The sequence below is a fragment of the Lissotriton vulgaris genome, chromosome 5 (assembly GCF_964263255.1).
Source record: "Lissotriton vulgaris chromosome 5, aLisVul1.2, whole genome shotgun sequence".
Lineage (NCBI taxonomy): Eukaryota > Metazoa > Chordata > Amphibia > Caudata > Salamandridae > Lissotriton > Lissotriton vulgaris.
The window spans coordinates 1,230,706,116-1,230,719,793 of record NC_141693.1 but is presented as its reverse complement, the minus strand read 5'-3'; the positions used below and the strand labels follow the sequence as shown (position 1 = coordinate 1,230,719,793).

At 46.0% G+C, this 13,678-nt stretch overlaps 1 protein-coding gene across 1 annotated transcript in view; it reads left to right on the top strand.

Annotated features, from left to right (window-relative positions):
- Nucleotides 1-13,678, top strand: part of IPO9 (importin 9) — a 429,396-nt gene that overhangs the window by 83,183 nt on the left and 332,535 nt on the right. The window contains exon 5 of the mRNA XM_086923071.1: nt 7,864-7,952. Within this exon, the coding sequence (XP_086779197.1) occupies nt 7,864-7,952 (89 nt within the window). The remainder of the gene's footprint in view (nt 1-7,863; nt 7,953-13,678) is intronic.

The window sequence follows — 13,678 nt, the reverse complement described above, 5'->3', positions numbered from 1 at the left end:
TGATGGATGTGGGGATGGATGGTGGATGGGTTTGCAAGTGGTTGAAGGGGTTTGGATGTGGATGGGGCACAGATGGAGGGACGGAATGAATGGTGGGGGAGTTGGTGGATGACAAGGTGTACATAATGGATGGGGAGGGTTGTGATGACTTCCTTTGCTTTCTTGGTGCCATGGGAGCTGTGGTTCAGAGTGGGAGGTATTTGAATTGTTTGGCTGCTCCCTTGCCTAGGTGTTACTGTTCTGTATTCTATGTGTGGGATCTATGCATCATGCGTGTGACATTTTGCGTGACGTCCAGCTGCTACTTGAATGCGGGGCCCCCAAGGGCAAGGTCGGTGTTCCATGTTTTGGGTTCCGCTTGGTGAAACACCCATGGTGTGTTTCCTATAGTGGGTTCATCACGGCGGTCCTCCCTTTGGTTCATATGTGCATTGTGCTTTACATCCTACAATGTATTTGTTTATTTGTTGGGGAGTTTGTGAGATTGGGTTCTCAGCACTTGCGGTGTTGAAGACTAGGTACCGTTCAGGACTGGATGTGGAGCACAGCCTGAGGATGGCAGTGGCAGGGATCCACCCACAGATTGAGAGTCTAGGTGTGGCTAGGCACCGGCACACCCGTCACTTTCATGTTGGTGGTGTTGTTGTTGTTCTGTGTCCTGTGTAAGGCAGGGCATCCTAGTGGGGAGAATTTGCGCACATTTTGTCTTGGAGGATTGTGTTTTGAGCTGTGTGGTACGCCTCTGTCGTTTCGCCACACCCACTCACAGGCCTGCAGTTTGCTAGGCACTCTTGTTGTGTTGAGCATTGTTTGCCGGATATGGCCCGTGGTGTGCGCGTGGCAGTCGATCATGTGGTGTGCCGGATTCCCGAGGTTTCTGTTGGGTGGTGGGGGGGGGCCCAACATCTGGGGGAATTCAGCTGGGGGGGCTCAACCTGGAAAAGTTTGAAGACCTCTGCCTTAGTATCACATTCCAAATGAACATCCAGTACTTCTCTCCCTATGCTCCTCACCCCTCATCCCAGGCCCCTCTTCTTCCCTCCTATCTACTGATCAGCTCGTAATTGTTTTGGTCCCTTCAGAGACCCCCATCTAGGCCATGGTATTGTCTCCACTTACTCCACACTTTGCGGAATTTCCTCGGACAGCCTCTTGCCTTATATGTGACTCTTTCTGCCGCCATGTAGAGGTCTAGTCCCCTCCTCCATTCCCCTATCTGAGGCGTGTCAGCCGCTCCCCACTTCCTAGCTACGTCCCTCTTAGCCACCACCAAGGCCAACACTAAGAATATTAGCTGTGCGCGAGGCAGATCTATATCGTTAGTCATTCCCAGTAGGAACAACTTTGGTTCCAGTGAAATGTCTATCCCCAGTACGGCACTTAATTCAGTGGCGATCTCGCTCCAGTATGTCTGTATATGTGTGCATGACCATATTATATGTAGGAAAGTCCCGTTCTCATGCCTGCATCTTAAGCAGCTAGGATCCAATGCCCTCCCCGTTTTACATAGCCGTACTCTGTCATAATATACCCTGTGCAGGATCTTAAACTGGATTAGGCGTAAGCGTGACTTGATTGCCACTTCCCTGGGATGCATCAGTACCCCCCCAGTCTACATCGTCCATCTCACCCACTTCCTGTTCTAATGTGACTCGGAGGCCCGCCAGTGTGTCTGGTTTGTTACTCATAATTGTTTTGTAGGTCAATGAAACCGCCTTCCCTGGGATCTTTTCTTGCAGTAAGCGGCCCTCTAGTGGCGCGTATTCGGGGAGTGGAGCTCTTAGTGTCTCTTCCGCCAAGTAAGCGTGTCGTAATTGTATGTATTTGTAGAGTTGAGAGCCCTGTAACCCAAATTCGAACTGCAGGGATGCAAATGGTTTCAGCACTCCGTTTTTGATGATGTCCCCTAATGTAGAGATGCCGATGTCGTCCCAGCCCTGGAACCCTTTCAATTTGCGTAACTCTGCGAGCCAGGAGCATTCCCATAGAGGCGTTTGCTTTGTAGCTCTGTTTGCCCAGCCAGTGACATTCGTGACTCCAATCCACGCTCCCAATGTAATCCTTGTTGTCGGCAATAGTCCAGCCTGTCCCCTCCCCCCATATATATAGTATAGACTTGAATGTGAGCCCATGTGGTACCGTTCCAGAGCATATGTGGGATGAGTGGCGGGTGCGTGGAGCCAATCATTAATGGGGGTAAGATGTTCCGCCCAATAATAGGCCTCCAGGTCAGGAAGCGAGATCCCCCCCATCATATTGATGTCTCTGTAGCGTCGTGAGGGCGACCCGGGGGTGTTTCCCCAGCCATAAGAATGACCGGAGGTCCGCTTGGATGTCTCGAACGTCTTGGTAGGTATCTGGTAATATTCATTTTGGAAGGCGTAAAGGAATTTTGGGAGATATCATTTTGAACATCGCTGCTCTACCGAGTATCGTCAGGGGGAGAGACCGCCACCTGTCTGCATCGGCTTTAAAATTACTCACGATATGAGCGATATTACGATCGTATGACGTGTCTCTATCGGCTGTGATGAATACCCCCAGATACTGGAAGCCTTCTCCGGTCGTCCGTAGATTTTGTGGCAGTTGGGGCCATTCCTCACGTCCTTGTGGATCATAAAGTGTCGTTTTGTGCCAGTTAATCTGGTATCCTGACCTTTCGCCATAGGTCGACAGTACTTCAAATATAGCCGGCACTGTACTTTCTGGCCGTGTAACAAAGAGGAGGACGTCGTCTGCATAGAGGGATATTTTCTCATGTCGTGTGTCCGTTTGGCTAATACAGAACCCCGCGATCCTCTTATTTTGTCTGACCGCAGAGGCCATTACCTCGATTGTCAGTGCGAATAGCAGAGGTGACAGAGGGCATCCCTGCCGGGTTCCCCGCTGTATGGAGAAGGTCCTTGACATCACCCGATTTACCCTTACCCGGGCCTCCGGGCCCGTATACAGTAGGCCGATATTCCTCCTGAATTTGGGTCCAAAACCCATCCGTTCTAACACTCCCTCTAGGAAGGGCCAATAGACAGCGTTGAAGGCCTTTTCGGCGTCAAGGGACATTAACCAATGCGGGTCAGTTCTGTTCTGTACAACATGGAGCCAGTTATGTGTCCTCCTCAAATTATATCTGGTCGCCCTCTCCGGAATGAACCCTGTCTGATCCATGTGTATCAAGTCCGGGACGACCCTTCTCATGCGTGAGGCCAGTATAGTTGCATATATCTTGGCCTCCACGTTTAGCAACAAGATGGGGCGGTATGAGGCACAGTCCTCCGGGGGCTTCCCTGGTTTATGGATCGGGACGATCGTGGCCTGTCTAAGATCTAGGGGGAATTGCCCTTCCTCCTCAGCATCCAGCAAATGTCGCGGCAAGAGATAAGCCATGGTCTTAAAAATTCCGCAGGAAAGCCGTTAGGCCCTGCGGCCTTCCCTGTGTGGAGTTTAGCCAGCGCCTCTCGAACCTCTTCCTCGGTAACGTTTGACTCCAGATCGTCGCACTCAGTTTCCCCAAGCGCTGGGAGGGTGATGGGCGCCATGTATTGCAACGCCTCCATTTTGGAGCCCATATTTCAGGCCTCGTATAGAGTTTCATAACAGTCGGCAAATGCATCAGCTATCTTGTCGTCAGTGCACGCCCAAGAAGTCGGGCCCACCCGTATTTTCTCAACCCAGCGTTCGTCTCTCTCCTTCCTACTAAGCCAAGCCAATAGTCTCCCGGACTTATCACCTACATCATATATGCGGTGCAAGGTCGCCAGTGCCTGCGTTCTGGCTTCCCCCGTCACTAGTTGCCTATACTGCGCCTGGGTATCAGCAAGTCGCCTTTGCGCCCCTATGTCTCTCGTAAGTAAATGCTCCTGTTCTAGCTGTAGTATTTGTGCTTCTAGAGTCTGTGTCTCAGTTTGGGTCTTTCTTCTAGCCTCAGCTAGTCTACAGTGGGCCCTATCACGAAGCACTACCTTGAGCGCCTCCCATAGGACTACTCTGGATTCAACAGATCCTTCGTTCTCTCTCAAGAACACCTTCACGTCGGCCCTGAGTCCCTTCCTAATGTCCGGATTTTGTAAATCCCAGGCCGAGAGTCGCAGGGTTCCGGGACCTCTCTTCTTTCGTCGTCCTATCTGAATCACCAAGGGGGAGTGGTCAGACACCCCGCGAGCACAATATTCTGCCGAGTCCGTTACTTGTAGCGTTTGTCTTGCCATAAAGATATAATCCAGGCGAGAGTAGACGTTGTGGGCCCCAGAGAAGAAAGAGAATGCCTGGGTGTCTGGGTGTAGCCAACGCCACACATCCAGGAGGCCCAAAATCTCCATGGATCTGGCCAGAGGGGTCTTGTTCTGCGATCTATTTCGCTCACCTGTCCGGTCTATAGATGGGCTCATCACGTCATTCAAGTCCCCTCCAAGGATTTGAATCGTGTCCGATGTATTGAGCAATATATCTGTTATCCCCTTTATAGTATCGGTCTGTAATTTGGGCGGGGCATATGCTGATATGATTGTGTATTCCCGCCGTCTCCACGACCCCTACATAGGTGCCCTGGCTATCTGTCCAGACTTGATCCAAATGACAAAACATGCGCAAATATTTCTTATATACACACAGTTGTAAACATCAAGCATAACTGCTGTTGCAGGGAATATATATATATATGTATATGTATATGTATATGTATATGTATATGTATATATGTATATGTATATATATATATATATATATATATATGTGTATATGTGTATATGTGTATATATATATATGTGTATATGTGTATATATATATATGTGTATATATATATGTGTATATGTGTATGTGTATATGTGTATGTATATATGTGTATATGTGTGTATATATATATGTATATATGTGTATATGTGTATATATATGTATATATGTGTATATATATATATATATATGTATATGTATATATATATATGTATATATATGTATGTATGTATGTTTTCACATATATGATTGTGTTTCCGGGGTCCCGCACATGGGCGGGAATATTAAAGTGCTTATGACTTTGATGAGGATACCCCAGGCAGAGATCTGGGATTACAGGTAAGTAAGTAATCCTTGCAAGCTTTCTGGACCAGCGTACTCAAACGATCAACCTGGGTTCCTTTCGTTCAAGCACCTTGAAGCTTACCAAGTGGGTACCCCACGGTTCTTGACTCAGCCCCAACCTGTTTAATGTGTATGTGGCCCCCCTTCCTAAAATCATTAGGGAACATGAATTCACTCCCTATTCCTATGCAGATGATAACCAACTACTCCTATCTTTCGATAATGACAAAGACTCAACTAAACAACTTTTTGCTGAGTGCTTGCAAGCAATATCTGGTTGGATGACAGAAAATGTCCTCCTGCTGAATGCTTCCAAAACTGAGATCTTGATATTTGGCAGTGCTCAAACGATTTAGTCCCCCGAGTGGTGGCCGAATACGCTGGGCCCAGCCCCTGTCCCGCAGCCTATGGCTAAGAACCTGGGGGTCCGCCTGGACCGCTCTCAATCTGAGAGACCAAGTCATGGCCACCTCAGCTCCTGCTATCATACTCTGAGCCTTCTCTGTAGAGTGTTCCAATTGCTTCCTCTATCAGTCCACATAACCCTGATCCAGACCCTGGTCATTAGACGGCTAGATTATTGTAATGCTCTCCTTGCATCGGCGAATTAATCACTTCTAAGTAGAATGAAGGTGATTCAGAACGTTGCCACGCGTCTGGCTCTTAAAATGCCTCCTAGAACCTCTTCCTGACCATTGCAGAGGCAGCTTTACTGGTTTCCCATCTGCCAGTGAATTAAGTATAAAATTAGCTGCCTTGCCCACAAGGCACTTCATGGTGAAAGTACGAGCTAACTGGCGGAAAAACTTAAGTAATACCTCCCTTGCAGATCGCTTATTCATAGGGTAAAGGGCTGCTTGCCGCCCCGCTATAGAAAACTCAGAACACAAGGCAAAACTTTTGCCTATCTACCGCCAAAATATTGGAATTCATTGCCCACGGAGCTGCGCAAGTGCTCCAATCTCCTCCTCTTTAGGAAACTTCTTAAGACCTGACGTATGCCTTTTTTGCAGCGCAGACATACCCCATGGGCGATTCTGGCGCTTTATAAATCCCATACAAATTCAAAATATATGGCCTAACATGTAGATGACATGTGACATAACATGCTTCTGCGTTAGCACCTTTTTTAAATCAACTGTAAGAGCTGGAAATCCTTGGGGTTGTAATTATGCCTACTGTATGTTTTTGACTAACCATTGTCTTTGTTAATGTTTAGTTTTTTCAGAAGTTATTTATTATTGGTTTGCAAATGCTTATTAAAATTGTTATTTTAGGCATATAGATACTTAACATATGAAGTTTTAAACCATTTTTAATTCCACTTCTAAAAGAGGTCCTCCTACACTAGGCATGTTAGCTTAGCCTTTACTGTCTTAGTGCAATTTCAGACAACGAAATAACTATGCATGTCGGATCTTTCTTAGAATCACTGTGAGCGCCTGTAGCACTTTGCTCTCTTATTCTGCTGCTCATTCTATGCACATCAGTGAGTTTTTATTGAAATGCTGCTCTAGGTATCTTTCAGCAGAATTGTTTATAGGGGAATGGTTTTCTCTGTTTTGTCTAACTACTGCTAATATTGTTCTACTGCCATGATGTTTTTGTATGCTATGTATCCCAGTTTAACTTTTTTTTTATCATGTTATTTTTTAAATGTGACATTTCCTGTGTAACTTTTATGGATGTATGTCACATCCGAATAAAGTCTTTGAAGTGACTAATATGGCATTTCATTAAAAAAATATTTTTTCTTAGAATTCGTTTTTAATAAACATTTATATGCATGTTTATGTATTTAGTACAGTAACTCCAGAAGAAAACCAACAAATGCATAGGAGGGATTTGTAGTATCCCAACACTACTGTAGGTCACAGTTGGGAGTTTTAGAGAGAGAAAGGACCCTGGGATAAACTGAAGGCTGTTTTCCTACCCTTCTTCCAGGGAGGAGCGAGGGTTTATTATGACTATTATGAATATTACTTCGAAAAAGCACTAGAAGCACAGCTAAGTGAGAGCTTAGTAGAAAAACAAGTCCATCCTTAAAGTGGAAATGATTCCAAACCAAAAAGATTCTGCGCAGAGGCTTAGTCCACTTGAAATTTAGATCTGGAATCGATGTCAAGACAGGAATGTCATCTGAAGGTGAATAGACCTCCAGTGGCTGCCTTGCATATGTCTAATTGATAATGTATCTCAATAATGCTATAGTAGGAGCTCTACACTTTTGTGACTGGGTCCTTGGCCTACCGGACAAGGACGCTTTGGCATTACTGTAACGTAATAAGATGCAGAAAAAATCCATTTAGAAATGGGATACTTTGCATTAGCTGATATATTTCTTGTACAGCTAAAATTAACAAATTGGTCAGTTTATCTGATGTCTTTAGTTTTGTTTAGACAGAATTTTAGAACCCTTTTATTTCCAGGGGAATTTAAATCCCTTTCATCTGGCGTAGAATGATTTTGGAAGAAAGTTGAAAGGGAACAAGTTTGTTACATGAAAAGCAAACCCTGCTTTTGGAAAGAAACTAGGGCGAGTCCTACTACTTAGTCTTTATAGAAGGCGGTCTATTGTTGCTTACTGTAACTTACTATTCCTATGGGCTTAGGTTATGGCCACTAGAAAGGCGGTCTTCCATCTGTATCCAAAACTTGTATTGATCATAGGTGTTTTTTCTTAGGGCACTGAACGTGTTCTCATGCAAATCTCTACTCATCTATTCTTTTCAACTCACTGTTATACAGACTCCATACAGTGACCATTCACTGAAACCCTTCCTTTCATCCTAGAGTTTACCCGTGAGGTGACAGACACCCAGATGCCCCATGTTGCTCCAGTTATTCTTCCTGAGATGTACAAGATCTTTACAATGGCTGAGGTACGTGTAAACTACTTCATTTAATTTTTGTTATCAAGCATTTTCACCAAAGCAACAGGCAGATTGTAAGCTAATGGTACAATATTTAGGTAGAATAGTTGTGACGGGCTAAAGAGATACTGAGGGGAACAAATTCAGCGAAAGCTAACCTGTTCTGAGAGATGTTACAGCAAAAGGACACATAATGAGAGTGTAGGAAGCTGGCTCTGTATATACTATAACAAAGTAAGGTATAGTGTGCACAGAGTCTAGGGGTTCCCCACCGGTAAAGCAGAGTCTACATTAGGTAAGTAGTAACCTCTGTTTGTGGCAGTGTGGTCGAGCAGTTAGGCTTATCAGGAGGGTGTGTTGAGGGTTTATTGTATTCATTTAGGTAAGGTATACTTATATTTTATTTCTAGAACCAGGACTTGGCACAGGTAAATAGAACATGCTTTACAAGATAATGCAATGGTGGTTGAAATTGGAATCTTTACATAGTAAAAGGCCATAGGCCTCTCATTAGTAACATATCCATGTCCTTTTGTAAAAAGGACCAAACTTTTGCCAAGAGCCAATCAGCTATCGCCACCCTCTAGATCCTTCCTGGAAGGAGCCCTAGTCCCTCAGATTTTCTACCGCACGTCATGCTAAGGGAGTCTCCACTGAGCTCTGCTCAGCTTTCCTGTGTTTCTGGATTTTTCCACACATTTTCTCTCAGAATTTTTTCTCTGTGAGGGGTTTTCAGTTCACCATGGCTGATACTCCTAAAAAGGGGCTTTTTAGACTGTTTCCTTTACGATTTTAAGGAACCATTAAAAAAAGGCTGTACGGTCCATTCCTATCATTGACTATATTTGGGACCAAAGGTTTAAAATCATGCAAAACCCTTCATCTTTACCCCCATTTCTGCCCAGACTGAACAAAAAATATAGGGCTCCCGACACGTCACACGTCCCCAGCTTGCCTTACTGGCTATCCCAAGCCGGACTCGGTCATTACTCGGGCAGCGCAGCGCAAATCCAAAAATCCATTGGCTGCGCTGACTGCGCCACCTGATAAAGAAGGACCAAAACTCGACAACATCGGAAAGTGGTTTTCTTCTATGTCAGCACTAACCGTGCATGCTTCAAACTCTATGGCACTGTTAGGACGCTACATTCGGCAAATGTGGGCTGATATCGCTCCATATTTGGGATCACTGTCGGTCGGAGGAACAGAAAGAAGAAGCAAAAAAGATTCTCTTAGAGGGCGAACGTTCAGCCTCTGAGATGATTGATTGTGCGATGGATATCACATCCACGGGGTTCCGCCAGCTAACGGAAGCTGCGGCCCTGAGGCGACAAGGTTGGCTAAAAGCAACGTCTTTCCGACCTGAAGTGCAGACTAATGTGCTAGACATGCCATATGATGGCCAACTTCTGTTCGGACAACACAGATTATTGGGTTGTCGGGGAAATGCTTCGGCATTTTGAAGATGCTCAGGAAATTTCTTCCGCTGTTATCTTTGCAGTACAAAAAAATTATTGTTCAGGCGTTAATTGGATCGCGACTCGATTACGCCAATGCCCTCTAGTTAGGACTGCCTAAATACTTGCTTGCCAGGCTGCAAATAGTGCAGAATTCGGCAGCAAGAGCCATTTTTGGCCTTCCACGCATAGCAAAAGCATCTGATTTGCTCAATAGGTTGCATTGGTTGTCCATCTCTAAAAGAATCACATTTAAGATCCTTACCCTGGCATTTAAGGCCCTTCATTCAGTTGGCCCGAATTACATCAGGAAGTGCATGGCTTTTTATGCGCCGAGGAGGACTCTGCGGTCGGCCGGGTTGGCCAAGGCCGATGTGCCGCCTATTAGACTTGCCCGGATGGGAGGACGGTCCTTCAGGTATCTGGCAGCACGCCGCTGGAACGAGCTCCCTGTCACCCTTCGGAAAGCCAACAGTCTCCTTTCTTTTAGAAAGGAGCTGAAGACTTGGCTTTTTTCTGCATGATTCTTTGGACCACTGTGAGTTGCCGTGTTGTGTTTTTCAGTTTCAGGTCTCTTTGCCAAAGCGCCGGGACACCCTTTGGGGTAGCCGTGCGCTATAGAAGACACAGTACATAACATAACATAACATTGATGAACAGCAAAGGCACTGGGTACCCTCCAGTATAAAAATCCTTCCTTTCGGGGCTCCAGAGGGAGAGGTCATTCGACAAGAGGTGACTTTCAAGGGTACAGATCCTCGTACAGCTCAAATCAGCAGTACAAACCCCAGTATCAACAGAGACAACCACAACAACAGTCGTCCTACAATAAGTCTTCCTTTCGTGGTCGAGGAGGAAAGAAGGACGCAGCCAGAAGACAATGACTTCTCTGCCACAGGTCTCTGCTTCTCCGCCTTGCAAAGTTGGAGGAAGAATTTCATCCTTCCTACAAAATTGAAGATCGATTACAACGGATCGGTGGGTCCTCCAACTTGTTCAATTCGGACACTCTCTGGAGTTCGTGGAAACTCCACCTCAAAAACCTCCACGGCCAATGCTACACAAGAATCTACACCTGCTGCAATTGGAGCTCTCGCTAATGCTCCAGAAAGTAGTGATATAAAGAGTCCCCTGTGGTCAGAAGGGCAAGGGGTTCTATTCCCGATTCTTCTTAATTCGAAAGAAGGAGAAAAAATGGAGACCTATATTGGACTTAAGAGGTCTCAACAAATACCTCAAAAAACAGTCATTCCGTATGGTGTCCATCCAGGAGGCACTGCAACTCCTCAATGCGAACGACTTCATGGTGTCTTTAGACCTTCAAGACGCTTACTTTCATATACCGATTCACATGAACCACAAACAATACCTCCGGTTCGCTGTGGCTGGCAAACACTACCAGTTTCGGGATTTGCCCTTCGGCCTGAAGTCGGCACCACACATTTTTACAACATGCCTGTCTCCAGTAGCAGCGTACCTCCGGCAACAACATCACCAAGTTTTTCCGTACTTAGACGACTGGCTCGTCAAGGCACCCACTTTCGCAGGCGTGACCAAGTCCTACAACGCCTGTCTTCAACTTTTCAATGACCTGGGCCTTACTCTCAATCAAGAGAAATCCGTCCTTCAGCCTCCCGGCGTCTCACTTTCCTTGGCGCTGTCCTAGACACAGCTCAGAAGAAAGCATTCCCTTCGCAGGAACGTCAATCCAAGCTGATGTCTTTGGCCGCCCGGATACATGCCAAAAAGACCATCACGGTGCGCCTGTACAAATCCCTGCTAGGGATGATGTCCTCGAACATCCTGTTTGTTCCACACTGCCGCCTTCATATGCGTCCCCTTCAGGAGGAGCTATCCACTCAATGGATCCAATGTACAGGATCATTCGACGATGTAATCCGAGTGACTCCTCCCATGGTCCAAGCTCTACACTGGTGGATTCACCCACAGAATCTTATGCAGGCTCTACCTTTCCTACTTCCAGTTTCGCCACATGTGATAACCACAGATCCGTCCTTGGAAGTATGGGGCGCGTTCCGTCAGGAACTCCAGATCAACAGTCAGTGGTCCCCTGCAGAGAGACAACTATACATAAACCTTCTCGAGTTAAGAGCAGTTTACCTGGTGCTTCAAGCGTTCCTGCCACGAATCAAAGATTCCCCAGTGCTTGTGAGAACCGACAACACCACCACAATGCACTATATAAACAAACAAGGGGGGACTTGCTCTTTTGACGTTGTCTCAAGAATCTCAAAGGATTTGGAAGTGGCTACTTCTAAACAACATTTCCCTTCGGGCAGAATACGTCCCAGCGACGGACCATGTCCTGGCAGACTCACTGAGCAGACAACGCTCTGTATGCCACGAGTGGAAGCTGGACCAACACCTTCTCAGCTCCATATTCTCCCGATGGGGCAGGCCTCACCTGGATCTCTTCGCGTCCAAACACAACGCAAAATGCCAACATTACGCAAGCTGGCATCCCCAGAAGGGATCTCTAGGGAATGAATTTTCGATCACATGGTGCAACGTCTTTGCATACGCATTTCCTCCATTTCCCCTGATTCCCAGGGTCCTCCGGGAAACTGAAGACGGACCATTGCACTCTGATCTTGATAGCCCCAGCGTGGCCTCGCCAACACTGGTTTACAGAACTTCCATCTCCTATCGCTGGAACCGCTGATCCCATTCAAACCGTGCCCAACTCTCCTCATGATGAACCACGGGCAAGTCCAGCATTCGGATACAGCATCTCTCAAATTATCGGCTTGGCTCCGGAGTTCAGAGAATTCCAAAACATTAGACATTCCTCAGGAATGCAGAGTGGTCTTAGCCCGGGCTCGGGCCGACAGTACCAACAAGACCTATTCCCTGAAATGGAAAAGGTTCTGTATATGGTGTAAAGCAAACAAAATACACCCTTTTTCTTCGTCACCTGCGCAAATTCTGCCTTACCTTCTTCATTTGGCAAACTCAGGGCTGGCCCATGCTTCAATAAAAGTACACCTGGCGGTCATATCTCGTTTCAGACGTTCCTCGTCTGGTGCTTTCCTCTGGTCCAGCAGACTTGTTAAACAATTTCTGAAAGGCCTGTTTAGGACGTTCCCTCCGGTGAGGACTTTACCACCTACCTGGCAGCTAAACAATGTGCTTGCTCAGTTGATGAAACATCCCTTCGAGCCAATACACAGAGCTGACATCAAATACCTTTCCTGGAGAACCGCTCTCCTACTAGCGCTTACTTCGGCAAGGCGAGTAAGTGAACTCCAAGCCTTCTCCATTCAAGACCCGTTCCTACAGTTCAAACAGGACAGAGTGATTCTAAGGACTAACCCTAAATTCATTCCTAAGGTCCCATCTAACTTCCACCTGAACGAACCTATAATCTTACGGACTTTCTTCCCAAATCCACTTTCAGAAGCGGAGAGGTCTCTCCACTCTCTAGACCTCAAGCGTTGTCTGAAGTTCAACATCCACAGAACAGAACAATTTAGAAAATCCAACCAACTCTTTGTTGCCTTTAGCAGACCTAGAAAAGGTCTTCCATTGACTAAGCAGAGTATTTCACGTTGGATTTCTACGGCTATTGCTTTCTGCCATCAACAAGCAGGACATCCTCTACATTCCAGGGTTCGGGCTCATTCCACTAGAGCGGTCGTTTTATTAGTCTTTTTTTTATAGAGCGGCCTCAACCTCAATAGCGCTCTTTGCGGGAGTACCAGACATTGGCATATGCAGAGCGGTGACATGGAAGACGCCACATACGTTCACCAGGCACTACTGCTTGGATACTGAACTTATGAAAGATGCAGCAGTAGGACAAGCTGTGCTCCGTCCTCTATTTCACTAGAGGTGAGCCTTCTCTCTTTCGTCCCTCCTTCCTACTTGCACATTTCTCTTTTATATGGTATTTTGGTACTTTTTATATTTCACAATTGATATGTTATTATCGAGTGATTTTACATGTTGTACCATTCGAAATGTGCTGGTGGTTGCTTGCTACTCTGATTCAGGCATGTGAATCTATGAAAGATACCCCTAATACTGGATAAGAAATGCGTTACTTACCTGTAACTGCAGTTATCCAGTATTGGTATTATTTATTTATTTATTTTATTTATTTTTAGAGTTTTCTATAGCGCGAACTTGAACCGATTAGGTTATCAGAGCGCTTTACATAGCACCAGTTCCGTTGCATGTTATCACAGCACTTTACATAGAATCAGTTACGTTACACATTTCAGGACTTGAACCTATTAGGTTATCAAGGCGCTTTAC